At 57.9% G+C, this 22,421-nt stretch overlaps 1 protein-coding gene across 1 annotated transcript in view; it reads right to left on the reverse strand.

Moving 5' to 3' along the window:
* The window catches only part of CELSR3 (cadherin EGF LAG seven-pass G-type receptor 3), a 30,978-nt gene that overhangs the window by 2,667 nt on the left and 5,890 nt on the right, over positions 1–22,421 (reverse strand). The window contains exons 2-34 of the mRNA XM_041425794.1: positions 19,406–20,038; positions 17,624–17,846; positions 17,155–17,270; positions 16,682–16,770; positions 16,111–16,268; positions 15,753–15,916; positions 15,168–15,293; positions 14,825–14,994; positions 14,402–14,587; positions 14,149–14,259; positions 13,718–13,886; positions 13,322–13,463; positions 13,026–13,146; positions 12,534–12,717; positions 12,346–12,447; positions 10,022–10,116; positions 9,087–9,296; positions 8,462–8,645; positions 7,838–7,987; positions 7,346–7,526; positions 6,917–7,084; positions 6,392–6,518; positions 5,997–6,203; positions 5,721–5,895; positions 5,099–5,211; positions 4,722–4,801; positions 3,970–4,096; positions 3,238–3,351; positions 2,963–3,099; positions 2,764–2,870; positions 1,957–2,130; positions 1,611–1,811; positions 361–1,438 (exon numbers count right to left, since the gene is read on the reverse strand). Of these exons, the coding sequence (XP_041281728.1) occupies positions 361–1,438; positions 1,611–1,811; positions 1,957–2,130; positions 2,764–2,870; positions 2,963–3,099; positions 3,238–3,351; positions 3,970–4,096; positions 4,722–4,801; positions 5,099–5,211; positions 5,721–5,895; positions 5,997–6,203; positions 6,392–6,518; positions 6,917–7,084; positions 7,346–7,526; positions 7,838–7,987; positions 8,462–8,645; positions 9,087–9,296; positions 10,022–10,116; positions 12,346–12,447; positions 12,534–12,717; positions 13,026–13,146; positions 13,322–13,463; positions 13,718–13,886; positions 14,149–14,259; positions 14,402–14,587; positions 14,825–14,994; positions 15,168–15,293; positions 15,753–15,916; positions 16,111–16,268; positions 16,682–16,770; positions 17,155–17,270; positions 17,624–17,846; positions 19,406–20,038 (6,322 nt within the window). The remainder of the gene's footprint in view (positions 1–360; positions 1,439–1,610; positions 1,812–1,956; positions 2,131–2,763; positions 2,871–2,962; positions 3,100–3,237; positions 3,352–3,969; positions 4,097–4,721; positions 4,802–5,098; positions 5,212–5,720; positions 5,896–5,996; positions 6,204–6,391; positions 6,519–6,916; positions 7,085–7,345; positions 7,527–7,837; positions 7,988–8,461; positions 8,646–9,086; positions 9,297–10,021; positions 10,117–12,345; positions 12,448–12,533; positions 12,718–13,025; positions 13,147–13,321; positions 13,464–13,717; positions 13,887–14,148; positions 14,260–14,401; positions 14,588–14,824; positions 14,995–15,167; positions 15,294–15,752; positions 15,917–16,110; positions 16,269–16,681; positions 16,771–17,154; positions 17,271–17,623; positions 17,847–19,405; positions 20,039–22,421) is intronic.

Below are 22,421 nucleotides of genomic sequence, written 5' to 3' on the forward strand. Positions count from 1 at the left end.
TCTTCCCTGAGTACCCATAGGCCACGAGCAAGGGCCATCATCACCTGGGCAGAGAGGACAGACTCACATACACAGAGCCTTCTGCTTGAGCTGCATTACAAGCATCTGGAGCTGTCACACCTGAGGCTTCTCCCTGCCCAGTCACTATTCAGGAGCAGGAGACACCTGCCACTCACCCAGGGAGCTCACCCTTACACAGCCCTCTCCCTCCAAACTAAACACCTTTTGGAAGGAGCCAGGCAGGTGGACAATGCACAAGCCCAGCTGAACATGACCTGGCTGAGGAAGGAAGGAAGGAAGGAAGGAAGGAAGGAAGGAAGGAAGGAAGGAAGGAAGGAAGGAAGGAAGGAAACCACTTACTCTGAGTCTGGTGACAGCTCTGAAATGCTGTGGGAGGTGGCAGAATGAGGTGTTGAGGGACACACTGCAGAGGGCGTTGAGGTCTGCATGGCAGAGGGGGTGGCGGTGGTCTGGGGGCCTGAAGGTGTGCTGGAAGATTGCACCGAGGACAGGACGGAGGAGTTAAAAGAAGCAAGGATGGAAGAAAGGATGTCTAACTGTTCAGTGGAAGGATGTCGGCTGGGAATGGCCTCCAGGTTCTCCCTAGAATGCTGTCTCCTTGACAGCGGTTCCAGGCTTTCCCTAGACAGCTGCCTCCGAGAGAGACTCCCCAGGTTGTCCTGCGAGGGCTGCCTGCTAGGCACTGTGTCCAGAGGCTCTCTGGAATTAGATCTTCTGGACAAAAAGTCCAGCTGCTCCCTTGAAGCTTGTCTAGCTGATGCTAGCAGATCCCTTGAAGGCTGTTTTCTAGAAAGCAAATCCAATTGCTCTCGAGAAGTATCCCGACTTGGCAACATGTCTATTTGGTCTCTGGACACTTGCCTACTTGGCAATGTGTTTAGCCACTCTCTAGAGACTTCTCTTACTGGCCCACAGTCTAGCTGCTCTCTTGACCCAAATCTGCAGGGTAAAGTGTCAAGGCAGTCTCTGGAGCCCTGCCTCCGGGGCAGCGTGTTCCCATGATCTCTCTGACTGGGCCTAGCAGCGAGTAGATCCAAGTTCTCCCTAGATGCATGTCTGCTTGGGATACTTTCCAGGTGTTCTGTAGATCCATGCCTGCTGGGGATAGTGTCCAGCTCCTCTCTAGAGCCATGCCGACTGGGCACAGCTTCCAAGCACTCTCCTGAGTTGTGCCTGCTCAGCTGCTCCCGGGACATCTGTCTCCTCATCAGCATGTCAAGCTGCTCCCGGGACGAGTATCGGCTGGCTGGCTGCGACAGACTGCCGGCCCCAGAGTAGATCCTGCCATAGGAGGCAGCAGGGACAGCCCTGTGACCCAGCGTGGACGTCTTGTACCACGTCAGCTCGTTGGTCATCCTGCCAACGGATGGCAAGCCCTGGAGAGTTGGAGGGTACTGGAGGCGGTTCTTCAAAATCCCTGCACCAGACAGAAAGAGAAGTCAAATATTTGCACAACAGCAAGAAGAGCAGGAAAACCAGGGAGAAGCCTCCCCAAGGGCATGAACATACAGATCTGATGCTGAGCTTTCAGTGTCACGTCAACCTGAGACAGGCAAGGCCACCCTTGCCCGCTTGCTCCAGATTGTTACCTTTTCTCTGCCGTTGGGTCTGGGTGAGGGAGTTCTCATCCCCACTGGTCAAAGCCAGGTCTGGCTGATTATTGTTGGCTGCATCCTTGTTGATGTCAAACCCCAGCTTCCGCTCAGAGCCCCACTTCTGCAGGGAGCAGGGGTGAACCTCGCACTCGCCCAGAGCTGGCCAATATGACATGAGGTCATTGCCATCCACATCTGATGAAGGACACAGCAAATCAGGCCCCACAGAAGAGGGACAGAACATTTCCATGAGCAGCAATTGAGCCATCACAAGACATGCATGGCCTGACCCCCGGAGAGCTGAGCTCACTCTTCTCCCTGCCAGGGCCCCAGGACTTGCCTTTGGGAGTGTTGTTGGCAGGGTTAGTGAGGAGGCGCTCGCTGTGCGCCGCCCGCTTGAGCTGGCGCTGGAAGCGGCCCCGCAGGCGAACGTTCTCCTCGCTCTCTGAGGATGGGATGGAGAGGCTGCGCTCTTCATCCAGAGACAGGTCACTGTCTGAGTCCGAGTCCTGGTCTGTAGGAACATGGCGTGTTGGGGAGACATTTGGAATGAAGGTGGGAGAGGTTCCTGCTGACAGCACCAGGAAGACAGAACCGCCCCAGGCTGACCACACTCGTGAGCTGCCCCTACTCTTTGTTGCCCCTCCCTCAGCAGCAGCCTGTGCCAGCTCCCTCAGCCCTATCACCAGGTACCTGTGAGAGGAGCCCAGCTCCATCTCACTGCACCTTCCTGTAAGGCAGCTGCAAATAGCACTAAGATCCCCTCTGCCTCCTCTTCTACGCTGAGTAAACCCACGTCCTTTTGCCTTTGCTTGCCTGTCCCACACCCCAGCCCCAGCTGGTCTAGCTCCAGTGAGTCAAATGTTTGTGCTGTACTGGAGAGCCCAATGCCCCCAGAGATGCCACAACAGCCCACGTCCCCTCTGTTGCCTCCCCCATTTCTACCCCCTTGGGGACTGGCTATGCCCTTTGCCATCTGTCCAGGATGAGGCTGTGCTAAATGACACAATGGCTGCCTCTCCCTCCTATCCACCACGTGTTTGGAAGCCACAGTTGAACGTGATGGGGTGCAAGATGTAACCATACACCATACACCTGCATACACCAGGAAGAACTTCCCAAACTCAGGAACAGGGCTGAGCCCTACCTCCCCCAGCATCACGGTGGAACATTGCCATGTCGATGTCCGTGGGGCCGGCGTGAGCCAACAGGCTGTGATCCAGGGCTGAGCCCTGACGTGCTGCCACGTTGTCTCTGAAAGAGAGGAGGCTCAAACTGTCACAGTGGCAGGAGCCTCTGGCTCTGCCCAGGCACTGCTGGCCCCCCGAGCCCTGGCTGCTCCCTACCTGAGGTAAGCTCTCTGGCTGGAGTGGGTGCGGGCAGAGCGCACGCTGCTCACTGAGGACACGGTGGAGGCGCCCAGGGTGATGCGGATGAGCCCGCTCTCCTCAAACAGCGCCGTGTTGTTGTAGGCGTTGGGGCCCTGGGGAGGAGGGAGAGGGCAAGTGCCCTGTTAAGGAGTTGCCACAGCAGCCCAGGGAAAGTGGGGATATCCCTGTCAGCTGCTGTCCCAGACACGCAGCCTGAGCCCAGCACCCTGGGCTGCCCTGCTCTCGCCCACCTGTGTGCTCCTCGTGGCCTCCTCACTCTGCCCCTTCTTGCTGAGGCAGGCCAGCTGCCATGCCTCCCGCACCTCCTCATTCAGCACACAGAACAGGACCAGCACTGCCAGGCCCTGTGGGGAGAGATGCCATGAGAGACAGCCCTTCACTGGCAGCTGACCTCCTTGCCCACAGTGCCAGTAGCAGGCTCCTCCCGGGCCACCGGACTGGGATGCACCAAAAACCCCAAATACCAATGAGAGCTAACACCCACAGTGGCCATGGATGAGGGAGGAACAGGTGGGGTGTCCACCTGTCTGGCAGTGGCCAAGAAGCAAATGGCAGGGTCTCCTGCAGCAACATCAGCCCCGGTGGCGGGAGAAGGTTGGCAGGGTGCTGCCATAGATCATATTTTGAGTGTCCAACACCTCCATCACATTCTCTTACTCTGCCCTCTCAGAACATGGAGGTGCCTTCCCTCCAGATGGTACTTCCTATCCCTTGGATGTTACCTCTGAACCAAATGCCTTGCAGCCACCTCCTGCTCCGTGTGACTGCTCACCACAGGCACAACAGCAAGGAGTGGCTGGAGTCACTCAATGCCACAAAGGTGATAGCAGAAGGGACACGGAGCTCAGCGAGGCGTTGGGAGCTCAGCACAGGGCACCCATTCTCCACAGAGGGCCGTGGGGACCACAGGGATGCTCTCCTGGGCTGACCCTCGCCCTCCCCAGCAGAGGCTGGGCAGTTACCTGGAGGCTGCAGAGGACAGTGTAGAAGTAGTGGAAAGCCAGGACACTGTTGTTGACAGCCAAGAGGCCAAAGAGCCAGGTAGTGCTAATAACTAGAAGCAGAACAAAGGAGCTCCGTAACGTCATGCTGGAGAGAGAGAGACAGACAGGGACACAGACACACACCGAGAGGTTAGTGCGTACTGTTAACCTACAGGCTAGTGCTCACTGAGATCCAGAGGGGAAAGCTCCTGCAGAGACCTCCCTGCTGTGCCCAGCACTGCAGGCACATCCCTGCACAGTGGCCCAGCTTCCCCTGACTCCCAGGCCTTCCCTTCTGGATCACACATGGCAAACACAGGGGCCAAAATGACACAGGTCATTTCGAGCCACAGAGAGCTCAGCCATGCTCCAGGGCTGGCTCAAAGGGAGTGGGGAAAGGTCTCAGGAGCATGTCGGAGAGGAAGAAACAGGTGTTCATAGCTGACAAGGGCTGAGTGCTGAATCCAAGCAGAAACAAGAGGTGGCTGTGAGGGCAGGTGGTGAAAGGGGACTAGTTGGGAGGTGAGTGTGAAGATGGGGACATAGGAACTAGAAAAGGATAAAATTTAGGAAGGGTTAATGTGGCTGGCAGGTGTGGGAGAGGAGAGTGGCTGCAAGGCTGACACTGATGCACAGAAGGGCCCTCTGCGATGGTAGGAGGATGGTCACTGAAAATGCTAAAATTCACTAGCTGCCAGAGCTCTGCTGGGAGTTTGGCCACTAATACTCACAGAACCGATTTCTTCTTGGTCTCCTTTTGGCCTGGGGAACAGGACATCTTGGCCACAAGCAGGAACATGACCCCATTCATCTGAAAGTGTTGGCACTGATTAGAAGCTGTGCCAAAGGCTGGCTCTGACCTGACCTCCCCAGTGCAGACTCCAGGTTCACCAGGCCCTGCAAACATCCCCTCCTTTCCCCTTCATGCCCGAGCTGTGGCCTCCCCCAGGTTTGGCTAGAGTGAGGAGGGACAAAAAGAGGGCCTCTAACTGAGGGAGAGGGACACAGAGAATGGGACAGGCAGTGGGCAGCCAAGGAGGGGTGAGTGCCCATGGTGCAGAGAAGGGAGGCAGGAGAGGGTTGTGGGTGAAACAGGACAGGGTTTTACCACAATGACGACAGTAATGGGGCCTGCAAAGCTCCAGACCAGCTTATCATGAATGGAAATCCAGCAGAAGTCGGGGTTCCCGTAGCCCTCAGGATCCAGGCCAACGGCCAGCCCTGCAGGAGAAAGGGAGAGGTCAGGTCCAGACCCAGCAGCCTTGGACTTGTCCAAACCATGTCAATCCCATGCCAGCACTGTCAGCAGCGAAGGGGCTTTCTCCCTGCTCCTTGCCTTGTGCATAGGCTTCTCCACCACAGGGAGAAGGAGTCAGGACTGTGAAAATCAGCAACAGGGACTTTACTTCCTTTTCCTCAGATGTCCCTGACACAGCCCAGTCCAGGAGGCATTTACTGCCAGCAACAGGTCACCCAAACATGCAGGTTTGAGAAACCAAGGGACTTTAACCAGAAGACCTGAAGAGATGTGCTGATAAATTATTTCTCCTTAGGAGGCAAGATGACAGCCCTTGATAGGTGATCCCCTACCACCACAGCACTGCTTGCTGCCAGCACTGCTGACCATGGCAAGCCCACCCTCAGCTCTCCACCCTAGATGATCTGGGCAGGAGACTGCTGAGAAGCAGCACGGCTGTTTTGGGCATGGCTGTAGCACCAGCAGCTCGTACCAGTGATGATGGCAGGCACTCCCCAGCCGATGGCGTAGTAGAAGCGCATGGCCCCGAAGTTGACGTTGCGCGCTTCAGTCTGCATGCGGTAGATGTGGAGGCCCTGGACGAAGAGCCAGGCGAAGGTGGAGAGGAAGAAACAGTGGAGGAGGATGGCAATCACAGTGCAGAGAAACTGGGGAGACAAAAGTGACTTAGAGATGGTCCCACTGTGCCAACACTAATGGCATCATCCACACCTCACCCCCGTGGGAGAGCGTGTTCAAGCCCACAGACCTGGTTCTCAGTGCGGTTGATACCCAGGAGAAAGAGCAGCTCAGAGAAGAAGAGGGTGATTGATATGTTGGAGTGGATGCCACGTGTGTTGGACTTGAGGCCTTTGAGGCAGGTCAGAAAGGAGAAGGTCAGCAGCAGAGACACCAAGGAGAGAGACACCAAGGAATAGGTGACAATTGCCAATGTCTCCAGATCACCTTCCAGTTGCTGCAGCAGCAGAGAACCAAAGGCAAATAGCAGTGTTAGAGGAAAACACAGGAAGGTTGCAGAACTCTCAGACTGTGTTTGTGTCCCACGTGGAATTTTTGCCTGTGCCCAGGACATTTTCTACCTGTGCTGGGACCCAGCTGCTAACAGTCCCCACCATCACCCACAGTCCCACAGGCTGAGGTTACCTCTCGGTGTGAGCTGTCCATCAAAACCCCAAAGGTGCCAAACTGGGAGCACCGGCAGTGGACATGGGTGGTGTTTCTGTACACGAGCTCGCAGTCCCTGGCTGTCCAGAAGCCAGAGGGGTTGGTCCTGCAGCCACCAAAAAGCAGAGTGCACTTAGGAGAGAAGACACACAAACGTGTGTGGGGGCAGGAGCCACAGAGAAGAGGGTGACTGACAAGGCTCTCCTGCCAGCAGATACAACTGCTCTCCTAAAGTGGAAATATGGGAGCCAGAGTGTGGATGTGACACTGAGGGAAATGGATTCGTGGTGGGTTTGGCAGTGCTGGGTTAATAGTTGGACTCAATGACCTTAAAGGTCTTTTCCAAACGAAATTATTTTGACCCTGTGCCCTCCCCAAAGAAACAAATCCCATGGGAGAGGACGGAAACCCCCACATCCCAGTGCTGCTCAGGGAAACTTGGGGTACAAGGAGGTGTGTGGGGAAAGCAGCTCAAAGAGAATGGCCCAGCCATGCTCAACTCACAGGTTGGAGTGGTTCCACTGGACACAGAGAGGTTTGCTCCTGTTGGCTGTCTCCAGCAGGTAAAATTCCAGCACAAGAGGGGTGTCCAGGGGCCCTTGCAGGAAGGTGTGATTGCTGAACACAGACACACTCACAATGGGAGAATTCATCACAGGATTCTTGGGGAGCCTGCAAGGAGCAACAGAGCTCTACCACCACTATCACTGCATGGCAGCTACAGACCCCCAGAGACTTCTCAGGTGTCCTGCTCTGCCATCTCAGAAGGAAGAGCTCTGCTCAGAATACAACACAGGGCTGGGAAACATGGCACAGAGCAGCACCAAGGCTGGGAATTGCAGACAGACTTGCCAGCTGCCAGAGGGAACAGAACAGAGTCCAGCCAGCCCCTCTCCCCTGGTGCTTGTGGGGGCAAAGGGGAGGAGGATGTACCTGACACTGCGGCGATCCACTTGGTAGCGTGCAGGCAGCAGCCCCCCGAGGGTGCGGTACATGATGAGGATGACCACAGTGAGAGTGGGCTCAGGCTCTGGCAGCGCCTGCCTCGGGGAGGAGTTCTCCACAGTGTAGTTCCCTTCACCCCCAGCCAGCGTGGGCACTGCTGTGGGGACAGCTGTGCACACAAGGGGAGTGAGAACACACACACACACAAAAAAACCCACAAACACATGCCAGCATGTGCTGCTCTGAAGACAATTTGCAAGGCCATCAGGAGCCTTTGGGATGCGGTGAAGTGTAAAGCTCAGGATCTCAAAGTTGGCCCTTGGACCTCTGACAAAGACATGTCTCAGTAGGGTACATGCAAACTAAACGGCTTTTAGAGGTCATTCCAACCCAAACCTTTTTATTCTACATCTGATTCCACATCTTTCCTGCCAGCTGTGCCCATCCATGTTGTTTCTTGAGTGATGCTCTCGTGCTCACCTTCGGCTTTTGGAGGGCTCAGCACTGACAGCGGCAGCACCACGTGGGTGTGGGGGTCCCAGGCGGGCTGGCCCCGGAAGAGGCTGCTGTGGTAGCGAGGATAGCGCCGGCGGATGTGGGAGTGGTTCTCCATGCGATCGATGCTCAGCACTGTGGAGGAGCAAGGCAGTGAAAGTCAGCTCTGGGATGGACGCTTGGAGAGCAACTGTGCTCCAGAGCACCCCAGGATTCAAGTCCCTGGCAAAGGGACCGTACAAGCCACAGGCTGAGCTGGGGCTATGACCTCTATTTGGGCATGACACTAAATCTCAGTACCCATAGTGCTCCTTCCCAGCCCAGGTCCTTGCTTTGCCATAGGGCAGACTACTCCTGCCATCAAGGCCAGCTGCTTTTTCACTAGAGACTGGAAACTGTGAGCAGGCAGCACACTCTGGGCTCTGCTAGCTCTTGGAGGTCAGCTAGTCCAGGCAGGGATGGGACCAGGACATCTCTCACAAATGCCTCCCCATGTTAGAGAGCCATCAAGGACATTAGCAGCACGCTCCCTGAGATGCAGTGAGATGAGAAGGGAACAAGGTGTGAGGGAGGAGTGTCCCTGCACCACCCCAGCCAGCTCCTACTCACTGATGTTGGGGGTGACGACACCGACGGGGTTGAGGTAGGTGAGTTTCATGTTGCTGGCCAGCGTGCCCGAGTAGTCCCGCAGCTGCTCCATGAGGCTGGCGCTGCCGTGCTCCCCGTGGGGCAGCATGGCCCAGTGCTCCCGGTTCTCAGGTGCCAGCACAGAGCTGCCTGCACGCAGCAGGTTCTGAACGGGAGAGACGTGAGGACAGAGGGTGAGCGTGGCCTTTGGGGCTCTCCTGACCACCCCCAGACTGCAGCACCGTGCCCTCTGCACAAGGGCTCTGGGAAGGGAGGTACTTCCTACTATGATGGGCCCCACCCTCAATTCTCATCAACCAGTGCCCTACAGAGACGCCTTTCCTGCACCCTTGCCATGAGGGACCTGCCAGCAGCAGTAAGATCTCCCTTTGCCTTCCCAGGCTGAGCAAACCCAGTGCTCTGCCTCTCCTCAACCACTCAGCTCCAGCCCTGACCACGCAGGTCTTGCTTCCCACACTGCAGGTATGAACCGAGGAGCCCAGTGCTCCCGACAGGGTTCCACCACATCCTCAGTCCCCTCAGAAACACAGGGCAGCTGCTCAGAGAAGCAGCAACAGAAGCCCCTCTGATGTGGGGGAGGACTCACCTCGTTGAAGTGCGCATCCTGCGTGGCTGTGAGGCCAAAGCCGCGCTGCTGGCTCTCGAAGGCCATGAGGCGGGACAGCAGGCGGAAGGCAATGTGCACGTCGTTGCCAAAGTAGTGCTCCATGTGGTCTGTCACGGCACGGAGGCGGTGGGCCAGCTTCTTGGCTTCAATTGTGTTGAGCTCAGTCTTGTTCCTCTCCAAGCCCTCTAGCTGTCAGTGAGGAGAAAAGAGAGGGTTAAACAATTCAGCAGGTTTGTCACTAGGAAACTGGGATGCTGCAGGCCCTGCTGGACACAGAGATTATTTCTGAAGCCATGGCAGAAGCCATGGAATGGACACTCACAGTGGTGGCCTCTAGAACAGGGAGAACATCTGGCAGAAACCAGCCTCCAGCAACACACCAGGGTCTGCACTGGCCTGGCTAACCCAGTGCCACACACGACAGAGGCCAAGGAGATGAAAGGACAGGGCAAGGCCTGGTAATACTTCCCTGGAAACTCTCCTAGCTTCAGTTTCAATTCAGCCTAGATGACATGCAAGTGTTAAATACACTTGCCTGGATATTTCAAAGGGATTTGTCCCTGACAAAATTGGCAGGGCAGGCTACAGAGGTCTCATGAAGCAGACATCCCACCAGCTTCAAACCGCTCAGCCCTGCTCAGGGTTATTTATTTTCCCCTCAAATACTCTGGCAGGACACAAGCATTTCTGAGGAGGACACAGATTAAATGAAGCCATGTGAACTTAAACTCAGACCACTGCTCCCCCAGGAGGGATTTGGGGGAAGGAGGTGAGAAGAGAAAGGGACTGAGCACTGTGGCAAGGCCCTCTCATACCCCAGGCACCCCTGGAGAGCTGAGTGCTTTGAGTTCTGGCTGTGAGCCCTTGTTCAGAGGGCTCCTGCTCTGTCAGGGCTGCAGAGCTGAGAGGATTACCAGCACGGACAGCTCCTTGAAGGCAGGTGAAGTGCAGTTGAAGAGATCTGGCTCCAGCCAGCCCTTCTCCTCATCACAGTGTCTGATGGCTGCACCTAAAACAAGGAGGAAGGGCTTGTTGGAAATTCAGCACAGGAGACATGGCTGATCCTTTGCACCAGCTAATCCCAAAGAGTGACACTGACAAGTGATAGGGAGAGCCTGTAACACCCCAGGGCCATCATCCTGCTCTGCACCAGTGCAAACCATTCTACTCTTGGTTTGTGAAACCTCAGCAAGCTGCTGCCATCCCCTCCCTCCAGGAGCTGGGTGCCTATACGTGTTTTGGGGCTGCATCACACCAGGTGCCATCACACAGGACTGGAAAAAGGACTGACTTGGCAGGACCCAGGCTGGAAAAGCCCAAGGGGACATGACTTGTCCTTAGGCAGCCCAAGCAGCTCTAAGCATCCCCAGCTGACAGCCTGCAATGCCTGCTGAGGTCTTGCTCTCTCTACAGGGCAAAGCCACCCCAGGAGCACAACAGCCCTGCTGTTGGGTTGGAAAACCAGCCCTTGAGATGAGCCCCTTCAGCCAAGGGGGATGGAGGAATGGGATGGTAGACCCAGTGTGGAGGATCCAGCAGTGTGGGTTCAGTATCCAGCGACAGCCCCCAGTCCCTGGCTGGAGCCCAAGCATTTGTGTACAGCAAGGGAGTTTCCAAAACTGAATGGGATAAGATGTTAACCACCACCAAAAACGCAGCTAAAGCCAATATGGAGAAAAATGCTCTCAGCTGGGTGTGTCACCACAAACACCTTGAGCAAGAGAAACCAGGCAACCCCAGTGTCCCCAGCAGGACTGTGGAGCAGGTCCTCCTGGGGACAGCATCAGGGCACAGGAGCCCACCCAGGGGCCCATGGCTGGGAGAGGGTAGCAGGGGAGGGCAGGGAGAGGCAGCCTAGAGCAGACTCCACTTGCTGCTCAGAAAAGCCCCAAGGACAAGCATACCCCCTTCCACCACCTCCAGCTCCTAGCAGTCCTCCCAGCCAGCCACCCTTCTCCCAGCTGCAGAAGCACAGGGACCAGTGCCATTGCAGCAGGGAGCAGGAAGAACAAGAAGTCTCCATACTGATGGCATTCCCCTTGCACAGAACACAGATTGACTCAGATGCAGATCTGGGCAGAATCTGACTCCCAGGTCCCTGTGCCTTCCCCTGCCAGCCAGGCAGAAGGAACAGGACCTTGTGCTGTGCCTGCCTATCAGTTCCTCCTCCTGTCCTATCACCCCCCACTCAAGTAGTTTTCCCTTCTTCCACCCCACTGCCATTCCTCCCTGGCCTCCCCACCCACTGTTCACCATCAGCTCCTTCCCCGCCCAGCCTAAGCAAGCGAGTGCCATCCAGGAGAGCCAGCATCCATCCCAGCCAGGGAGCAGAGCACAGAGCTGCCCAGAGCCAACACTGCAGGCTAGGCACAGAGGGTGGCAAGGGCTGCATGCAGCTGCAGCTGGGCTTGTGCTGGTTAGTGAGCTGGGAGCAGGGAGCACTGTGTAGGAGCAGTGAGACCAGGCAAAGCATTGGGAAGACCCTCGGCAGCTCCAGAAGCAATGGGAAAAGCGCAGGGGTGTGCAGGGTGTCAGGCAGGGAGCAGGGAGGGAAAGCCAAGTGGTGCAGCCCTTAGAGCACAGGAGGAAGGAGATGGGAACAACCTTACCTGCACCCCTCAAGCCTGTGCATGGAGGGCGAGAGAACCGGGGAGAGAAGCGACAACAGTTAGGAGCCAAACCTGCCTCCTCCGGGGGCGAAGGGCTGGGGAAGGACAGGGCTTGTATTGTCCCCTGGGGTTTGCACTGCCCTACGCTCCCAGACACCCTGCTGACACCTTTTCTGTCACTGAGGACAGCTTTGCCTCCTCCAGCTCAGGATGCTGACTCATTCACCTGACAGCACACTGCGCCCCGCTTCCCTTGCAGGGCACATGGGGATGGGGCTGGCGGAGCCACAGCAAGGCACTGCGGGTGCTGTGCCAGGCCTGAGCTCAGCCTCGAGCCTGGTAAACCCAAAAAGCAGCAGGAAGAAGATGGACACCAAGACTGAGGGAACAGCACAGCCCCATGGCTGGGTGATGGGTCTTATATCCCATAGCTTTTACCCAACCCCAGTCCTATGGCCAGTGCCCTCTGCTCTTCCCCAGGCTGTGGCATTTTCTCTTCCAACTTCCTTCTCCCAAACTTCAAGCCCAGCTGAACGGGACTGGGGTAGTGCAAGAACAGAGTGATATTGCCAGGGCTGCTACAGGACAGCCAGGCTGCCCCCTCCCCTCTCCAGCACGTCCCCACTCACCCAAGGAGCCTTTGGGACACAGCACTGCAGCCGAGAAGCCAAACTTGGTCTGGGGCCACCACACACCTGCCTTCAGGCTTTTGGGGCAGCCATCGTAGAGCACTGTGGAGACACACTGGTCACAGGGCCAGGCCACTGACACCACGCCCCGTGGCACCAGCTGCCCACTCTGCCGTGCCCACACTCACCCTGGCAGCCGCTGGGTGTCACCTCGGCAAAAGGGCTGTCACAGCTGTTGCACTGGCGGCCAATGACCCCGGGGCGGCAGTGGCAGCGGCCAGTCTCCCTGTCACAGGAGCGCGAGGTGGAGCCCACGGGGTAGCAGTCACAGGGCAGGCAGGTGTCACTGCCTCTGGGGCGGTAGTGGAAGTCCTGGGAGGAGATGGGGAAAGCCATCAGAGCTCAGAGGGCAGCAGCCAAGGCTGGCTGGGGAACCCCTGGAGCCAGAGAAGGTCAAGGCATTCCTGATTTTCAAGCACTCCACTGCTCCCATCACCACCATGCTGGTCCAGGAAGGCTGTACAGAGGAGCTGAGCAGGGATCCAGCCCAGATATGGGCACCCAAAGCAGGACCTGGGCAACTGCCAGGCCTTGGTGGAGGTACAAGGAACAGCATCAAGAGCAAGCAGGGTTTCAGAGAAGCCATGGTCCATGTCCCCATTGGCACTGCTGCCCCTCACCTTGCAGTGGCACTGCCCGTTGGTTTTATTGCAGTCGGGGTCAAAGCCTTTGTTCACATCACAGTTACAGGGCCCACAGGTGGGGTTTCCCCACCAGCCCTTTGGACACTGCTGGTCTATCCTAGGGAGAGAAATATCTTTGATATTACAACAAGCAAATTCCCTGGGCCTTGTTCTGCCACCAGTCCGCAGCTCCAAGGAGGAAGGTGGTACTGAGAAGTCCCTGGTTACATATCCAGGATGAGAGGCCAGCATGGAGCCAGGCCCAAAGGCCACGGTCCTGCCCTGTGTCTCACCTGTGCTCACAGTACTGCCCAAAGAAGTTCCCACTGCACTCGCACACGTAGCCCAGGCGCGAGCCCGGCTTGCGGCGACACACCGACTTGTTCTTGCAGGGGTTGAGGTGACACACATCCACACAGTCCCCTCCGTAGTACCCTGAGGGGTGGACAGAGACCACCATGTAAAGCAAACACCTTCTCTCTGAGAGGTGCCACAGTATCAAGGAGTGAATTCAGGGGGCTCAGGAGGGATAGTGCCCTCCAGAAAAATCGATGAGTGTCTGATAGGGATGTGACTTGCTCAAGGCAGGGACAGGAGAGCAGTCACAGGCCAGGAGGGAGTCACAGGGGGAGAGGAGAAGATAAGCAGGCACGAAGAGCAGAGGAGTGGCAGGGTGCTGCAGGTCCTACCTGGCTGGCAGACACAGGAGTAGCTCTGCCACTCATCCTTGCAGACACTGTTGGCTGGGCAGGGGTTGGAGTCGCAGGGGCTTGGTACACTGCAGCCAGCCTCCACCCGCAGGGCATGGCTGGGCTTGGGCAGCACAATCCCGGTGACGCTGTCACCCAGCCGCACACCCTGCAGTGCAGGGGACAAACTCACAGTGAAGCCAGGACAGACACAGGGGGCTCCAGCTCTCCTGCCCTCCACAGACCCCCCAGCAGCAGCCACTCACCATCCTCCCCATTTAATGCCACCCCATGGCACCTCAGAGCCTTGAATGCCCAGAGGGAGAGTGACACCGGCAGGATGGATGCTGGCAGCAGTTGCCAGACTTGTGTTTCCAACTTTCCACATAACAACCCCGCTGAAAAGGGAAGGCTCATAGCAATGGACTCACCTGTATGCAGCCCCTCAGCCCATTCTGCACCTCGCCAGAGCCCAGGACTCCCCCCACATGCAGGTGTTTCACCTTCAGGCCATGCAGTTCATTTCCCACAACCACCGTGTCCTGCAGAAGGGAGTAACACGAGGCAATGGCCACCAGCCCTGGCCCAGCCCTCTCAGGGGGTGCAGAGGCACAGCTCTGCCTGTGTTTGCCAAGCATCCCCCACAGCTCCTGCTCTGGTGCCAGGGTGTTAAGCAGCCCCTACCTGGTAGAGCCCGAAGTCCAGGGTGAGGGTGATGACGTAGCGTGAGTCTCGCCCGCTGTGGACGTCCCGCAGCTCCAGCTGGAGGTCGTGCCACTTCCCATCACTGAGCTGCAGCTGGTCCAGGAGGAGGCTGGTGCTGCGCCCTGACCCCCTGCTCACCATGAAGGAGAGCAGGCCCCCAGCCAGCTGCAGAAAGGGAGCAGCAATGCCAGCAGTGAGCAAAGACCTCATCAACCCTGGCTGCTTCCAGCCTACCCTCCATCAAAGCATGGGGAGGGAAATCCATCCCTGCTAAATGCCTCTCCCCTCAACTACCCTCTGCTTGGGATGGAGCCAGCAGGGAGAACGAGGTCCCCGTGCTCTCCTGGGGCAGACAGCAGCAGAGGCTGGGCCATGGTGCTGCGGCTGAGGCTGTGGCCATACCTGGCAGAGCAGGGTGGTGTACTGGCCTGCGTGGGCCTGCAGAAGCACCCCATCCTGCTGGCGTGTCCGAAAGGCCAGCCCCAGGTACCACGGCACTGAGATCTTCACATCTGCCTTGAAGTCCCAGCTCAGGACACTGTTGCCCTGAAAATAGTGGGCATGGTGCATGGCTGGAAAGGAAAGTGGAGGTGAGGAGAAGGCAAGGGCACTTCACAGGGAGCACTAGATGCAGGGACAGCAGAGATAGCTCATCTCACGTGGATCCATTACTCTGCTTCCACAGCAACCCCAGCACAGCCTTGCACCCCACCCTGCCCGTGCCCAGCAGTGCCCACTCACTCACCATGGCGACAGTCTTTGCCCCCAAAGCCAACAGGACAGAGGCAGGAGTAGGTCCCCCAGCTGACAGAGCAGGTGCCACCGTTCTTGCAGGGGTTGGAGTCGCAGAACGTGTGCTTGGCGTGACATCCTGGAGGTATCAAAGCCACCTGTATCAGCCTCAGCCAGTTCACCACCTCCCCCAGCCCACAGGGAAAGGCACCACTGCCTGCTGGCCCTTCCCCAGGGCTGTCAGAGGGACAAGCCCTGCTGCTCAGTGTCTCCACACAGACCCTGCCTGCTCAGGGATAAGGGTTAAGGCTGCTGGTGCTCCTTATGCCAGAACAAAGATACTCTAGAGCTGGACTGATGATCTGGCATCTCCCAGGTCAGCCAGCTCAACAGGCTCTGCACTTGGGATCAGGCGACATTCCCAGAATGTTAGCTGAGATGGGCATTGGATCATTTAGGGGGACCTGAAGGCCTTGTTCTCCACTGAGAATCTGCTCAACTCCAGCTGTTACATGATGCTGTTACAGCCCAGCAGCACTGCTGTGTGAGAAGCAAATCCATCCCCTGGGCGGGCTGGCAGGAGCAGAGGCACTGGTACCTGCAGCAGTTCCGTTGTTGGCAATGTAGGAGGCCAGGTCGATGCGTTTGCTGTCGATGAAGAGGTCCCTCATGCATCCCACAAAGTCCCGGTGAGTGATGGGGAAGTTTTCTGGCAGGTTGGGGACCCCTCCAAGGAGCAAGGGACCTGTGAGGTCCAGGGACCTGCAGGATCAGAAGCCCAGGGCTTTAAGAGGTACAGTGACCTCACACTGGCCCAGCCAGCTCCCCAGTGCACAGGGCTGGGCTGGGAAGCAGACTTCCTCAGGGACAGGCACACACAGCCAAGGTCCTGGATGTGAAGGCCTGGCTCCACAGGGGACCACCCTTCCCCACCACAGCAGTTCCAAGGAACTCACTTTTTCGAGCTGGTCTGCACACCTTCTGCAGCACAGGAGTAGTTTCCAATCTCGCTGCCAAACTGCAGGGCCACTGAAGCGTCACATTCATCTATTGTCAAGATGGCCACCTTGTCCTTGGAGGGGCCCTGCACCACCCCCAGGGTGCTGACCTTGGGCTGAAAGCAAATGAAGGGTGTCAGCAGCACACATGCCTCAGACCCCAGCACCCAAGTGTTCACACAACAGCAAGGAAAGGCCTGAGCAGCCCAGGCTCAGCTGTGCTCCTGAGGTGGGAGCAACACAGGATGGAAACCTCCAGCCAAGCCCAGCAAGCAGCACCACAGAGGGACATGGGCAAGGACACTGCATGCAGCACATTGCTGCAGCCTCCATGCGAGGTCCTGAGTGTCACTCTGTCCCTGCACCCAGCTGTCTGCTCCATTGCATCCATCCCTAAGGGCTGACAACCTCCTCTACCTTCTCTCCAGAGCCCCTGCCACGGGACAGAGGCAGAGAACAGAAGAGCCAGAGCTGCTCACTTGTGGGGAGAGAGAGCCATGAGTGCTGGGGACAGCTGGGGCACACGTACCTTGTTGTAGTAGCGGAGCTGCAGCGTGTGCCACTGGCCATCACTCACACCCCCCGGCAGGTAGGGGCTCACTACCGTGCTGGACTCTCCTGAGGAGACAGGGATGATGGCAGGCTGAGGGAAGCCAGGCAGCCTTCAGATGTTCCCACCCTTCCTAAGGCACCAAACCCCCTGTGCTGCTGATGGACTTGTGAAGCTCACAGTGACACAACAGCACAGAATAGCAGCCGAGAGACAAACACCGAAAGGGTTCATCCTGGTTTGTGCCCACAAACCACAGTCCTAAGCCCAGGGAGAGTCCTGATACACACAACTCATCCCCTGTGCTATCCACTGATGCTCACCAACACCTCCTAACCCTGCTTCTCTTAGCACAGCTTCCATCCAGGGCAGCATTCTTCTCTTCCCACTCAGCACAGGCCTTCTCACAGCTCCCATGACACAAATCCCACAACCGGCAGGGCCAAGAGTACCTGTGGAGTATTTCAGCTGGACCTGCCCCTGGATGATCTCCACTGCCAGGAAGTCGTGCCGCTCGTTCAAACGCCCATTGTAGAGCAGGAGGCCGCCGGGCTCCACAGTGCTGAACCTGGGGCAGGGTAGGAAGAAGGAGGGCAGGGTGTGTGCAAGGAGCATGTGGAGACCCCCTCTCTCCCGTGGCATGCACCGGCATCCCAGCACAGGGGCACTAAAACCTGAGCATGGGGGCCTGGCATGGAGGCAGAGAGCTGGCAGCAGCAAAGGGCAGCAGCACTGCAGGAAGGCATGAGCTGATGCCTTTGGCTAAAGGTGCCAGGGCAGCCCCATGGGGAACGAGCCAGTAACGCAGGGGCGTGGAGAGCACCACCCGGATCGGCCCAGCGCACCGTGCACAAGAGCCACCCGAGCAGGGCCAGGCGAACCAAGGACGCTGGTGTGCAGTGGAGGAGAGACAGAACTCACGAGAGGGCAAGGGTGAGGTGGAAGCGCTGGCGCAGGCCCCGGAACATGATGAAGGATCGCGGTGGGAAGGAGCGCGTGGACACCTCGCAGAAGGGCGTCTCAAAGCCGCCCGCCGGGCACTGGCAGCGGAAGCCGCCGTCGGCGCCGTCGGTGCAGGTGCCGCCGTTGCGGCACACGCCGGGCACGCACCGCCCCGCGCGGCTGTCCACTTCACAGTTCTCGCCTGCGGGAGCAAGGCCACAGCTTGGGACGCGTACACAGCAGCCACCCGCGTGCTCCTTGTCTTGGGAATGCAGACTTCAGCCCGGATTCAGGACAGGGCAGCTGAGGGGAAGGAGTCTGCGGAGCAGCTGGGGGCCAGGGAAGGATATGATAGCCCAAGTGTTACCCAGGTGTTCCCCAGAGTAGCCAGTGAGCCAGAGACCACTGCCAGCCCAGCACGAGCCACTGGGCTGGATGTGATGCCAGGTCTGGCTGAAGGGATAACTTTGGATCCAGTACAGCATGGAAATGTGACGGGAGGGCACTGGCCACAGCTGGGCTGCACAGTCCTAAGAATGGAGAAGCAAGCCAGGGAAGTCATGGTAATGCTGAGAGTGCCTCCTTGGGCCCTGCCGCCACACAAACCTGGGACAGGCATCTCAGTCCTGTCTCTGGGGTGTGGGGACTGCCCAGTGCCACCGAGCTCCTGTCAGTAGCTACAGAAGTATCATCCACGGCACTGGGAGCTTCCAAACACTGCATGCAAGTGGGAACCACATGGAGAACAACAAATACCCTGGCACCTTGCTGGCATGGGTAACAGGGATGCCCCACGCCAGTTCAACAGTGCGGTGCAGGGCATCTGTCAGCCCCTTTTCCTGTGCTGTTCCCACAGAACCCAGGGAACCACTCAGCTGAAGTCCTACGCCCCAGGCCCTGCTCCCATTACTTGCTCCGTGATACGCAAGGAGGATGAGGAGACAGCATGAAGTGACAGGCAAATGAGCTCATTAACCCTTCTGCTAATGGCTGTTCACGCTTCAAATGCCGGAGGTTAATTACCACTGACTCTGCTTATCTCACCAGGAGCCACCTAAAGAAGAGCTCCAGGCAGCCATCTGCTGCCATGCTCCCTCCCGACAGTCAGAGCAAGGCAGGGGATCCCTCCTCAGTAGCCAGAGGCCACCTCCCCTCATCCCCAGTTGCCAGTTCTCCACAGCCTGTTGGGAACTTGTGGCAACAAGACACTGGCTGGACTGTGAATTCCCCTGCCAGCCCTCCCAGCTCAGACCAGATCTGCCTGGCTCGGATCCTGCCTGGTGGGGCACCTAGGCCCAGCCTCCCCTTCTGCTCTGGCTGGGTTGCAGCTCAACCACTGCACATGGGGCCAGTGTGGCTCCACACCTCTGCCTGACCAGCTGAAGACTAAAGGCACAGGCCAAAACCACAGACTCCAATGCCCATCACCCTCCTAGCATGGGGCACAGCCAGGAAGCCTCCTGTGCCCCAGGCTAGCATAGTCTAGCTTAGTCCTCCTGCTCTGTGAGAAGGGGTGGAAAGTGATGGCCAGGGTCCCCAAGAGTCCTCCATGCCAACTCCCTACAAAATAGATTTCTATGGCAACCTCAGCCCTGCACATGCAGCTCCATGGAAACACAGACCTGGGAGCAGAGCTGGACCTCTGCAGGCACAGAGAGGCTCTGACACCCACTGCCCTGCTGGGAAGAGCACCTGCCATGGCGACAGCAATGCCAAGGGATGCTCCCACCCCTCCCGGAGGGCCCCAGCCCCAGCGCTCACCGCTGAAGTGCTGGCGGCAGACGCAGGTGTATCCCCCCTCCTTGCGGGTGCAGATCCCCCCGTTCAGGCAGGGGTTGGAGTAGCACAGGTTGATCTCTGTCTCACAGTAGTCCCCGGTGAAGCCCTGGGGGCAGCGGCACCGCAGGCCCGCGATGGGATGGATGGGCCGAAAGAGGGTGGAGCGAGAGGCGATGAAGGGGGCAGAGCTGTCGAACTTGAGGACGGAGATGCACTTCATGTAGTTCTGGCAGGGCTCCCGCAGGCACACGTTGTCGTCGAAGGGCAGCACCTCCAGCATGGAGGTGCCGGTCAGCACCATGCGCTTCATGTACAGCTGCTCCTGCAGCTCCTCCGAGCTGAAGTAGCGCCCGCCCCGCGGCGCCAGGGCTGAGAAACTGACATTGAGCACCGTGCCTCCCACGTCCGTGTCGTTCTGGATGTTGAAGATGAAGATGTCCTCCTTGGGCGTCGCGAGCACGGTGGCCACTCCTTCCAGAAAGGTGGAGAGCAGCGGGGAGAGGAACCGCTCCTGCCACATGTTCTCCAGCCGCACCGTGATGCTGTTGGCCAGCATGTCCTCCGTGATGATGATCACGCGCAGGACGCACTGAGCTGTCACGCTGTGGATCCCGTCTGTTGGAGGGAACAGGAACACGCTGCAGGTCTCTGCCTGCTGCTCGGAGGGCCTTCCCCTCCCAGCCCAGGGCAGAGCCCTGCACCCCAGTGTGTTCCCCAACAGGTCCGAGTCCCTGGTAAGGCAGCCTGGAGGCACAGCCCCAGAGGCGAGCAGGGGGACACCTGGGATGGAGGGGGAGCGGCCGGTGTGGCTGCACCTTCTCCCCCCCATCAGGCTCTCCACTGAAAGAACTCTCAGGTTTTCTCCTTGTCCTGGGTCTCGGCAGCAAACTGAGCTCTCAGGAACAAAGGTGCTCAAGAACAGAAGGAAGTCCCAGCAGGAGGTTTGGCAAACACAGGAGCTGATGCCAGGGCCTGGGGTGTTTTGCTTCCCTGCTGTGCCCTGTCTGCCTTCCCCATGCTGCCTTTTCCTGCTCTCCTCCTGCCATTTCCTTCCTCTCTCCTCCAGGCTCTCCCAAGCTTTTGTGCTGGTCTCCCTGCTTTCCCCCTTCTCACCATCTGCTTTGCATCTCTTCCTCTCTCAGCCCATCTCTGGTTTGTTTAATTCTCTTTAATCTCTGTTTTCCTTGGAAACAAACTCCTTCCCTTTGGGATGGCACACCACACGAGCAATCTCCCTAGGAGGAGCAGAGGAAGAGGAGCGTGCAGGGACACGCCTGCCTGCTCCCTCTCAGGACCTTGGCCAGCAGCAGCAGCAGCAGCAGCAGCAGCAGCAGCAGCAGCAGCAGCAGCAGCTCACCCACTCTCCCAGCCAGCGGCTCAGGCTGCAGGGGCACCCAGCACAGCCCCAGCGGGCAATGGTGCAGCTTCCATCCTGTGATCCGTGATCATGGGCCCCTGCCCCACCCCACCACCAACTCCCAGACACCCAGTGGATCCTGACAGCCCAGGACACCCCAGACACCTCTGACAGCAGCTTTGGCTGGGGTGACCAGCTGGGAGAATCCTGTCTGCTGCCCCCCAGGAGAATGCCTCCTGTCACCTGAGCCCCTCCTGCCCTCAGCACAGGCTCCAGCAGGCAGACCCGGACTTCAGCATGGCAAGGCAAGACCGTGCCAATCTTGGTAGCCCTAGAAATGCTCGATGGGGCTCATCAGGAACCTCACTGCTCTTGAAATGAAGCACTCCATCTTCCAGCCCATTGCCAGCACCCCAACGCTGGTGCCCCATGGGCATTAGCAGCACACAGCTGCCACCTGTTGTTCCCATCCCCATCTCCCATCCTACATTCACCTGAGAGCCTCAAACCCCCACATTTCCCTGGAAAACTGGCTCTCCATCATCATACCAGCACAACAGTTACATCAGCACATCTCAACAGTGACTCCCATGTCCAACCCCGGATCCCAAGCCTTGCTGTAACCTTCCCTACGTGCTTCACCTCCTCCAACCCACTGCAAGGAGGCCCGAGGAGCAGCAGGATTCCTGGCACCCCAGTCAGCCCCATCCCCGATGAGGATCAGGTGTGCAAATGCCAGCTGCTCATCCCTCACCCATGGCCCAGCTCCAAGCCTCACGTACAAAGCTGCCTTTACTGCTCTTCTCTTGCCATGGCTGCTGTGCTGCAAAGCCTTTTGATTTCCCTCAGCCCTGTTTGAAGTTTGCAGTGCAGGAGGATTTACAAATTGAAACATCTCTCTTTCTTTCACCTCTCTCTGCTCTTCAGAAGGTGAAAGCTTTCTAGTGACCCTGCAAATTCCTGTGCAAGCAGCAGCCTACACATCAGGACTGGTGCTCTGGAGATAAGGCTGGCTCCAGGCTGGGGGAGCAGCATGCCAGTGTAGTCACCCAGGAGCTAATCTCCTGGAGGAAAGGGGGGGTGCTTCTCTCTGAAGGCAAACTGCTCCCACCCCATATGAAGCAAGGTGAGAAAGCACTCCTCTGTGTGACACCCTGCCTGCTCTGGCACAGAGGGTAGCATGAGCAGCAGCAACAAAATAGCTCCATTCAGCATCTGGTTGGACATGCAGGGTATCTAGATCTGTCTGGGCTCAGGGCAAGGAACTGGCATTGTCACCTCCACTCCCCAAGGCACATTCTCTCTGCAAGAGGCTCATGGGGTACTGAGACCACCCAGACCTGGGGGGCAGGAGCGTGAGAAAAGCCACAAGTCACACATGGTGTAAGATGCTCCCCAAGCCACCACCAGCCTGGCAGCTCTCCCTGAGGAGCCACCTGGTGAGACAGTATCCCAGGATGCCATCACTTTGACAGGATCCCTTCTCCACACAGCTGGGTCGTGCCCAGCTCCCTCCCCTCTCCCTTTGTCCCTCCTCGCTGTTGGCCTCTCTGGTCAAGGCAAGCATGAGCTCCCTCCCCTCTCCTCTCCAGCTCCCAGCTCACCCAGAAGCAGCCACAAGGCCTGGGGACAGCTCTTGCT

Source organism: Onychostruthus taczanowskii, unplaced genomic scaffold (genome assembly GCF_017590055.1).
Source record: "Onychostruthus taczanowskii isolate IOZ18803 unplaced genomic scaffold, ASM1759005v1 scaffold9, whole genome shotgun sequence".
Taxonomy (NCBI): Eukaryota; Metazoa; Chordata; class Aves; order Passeriformes; family Passeridae; genus Onychostruthus; species Onychostruthus taczanowskii.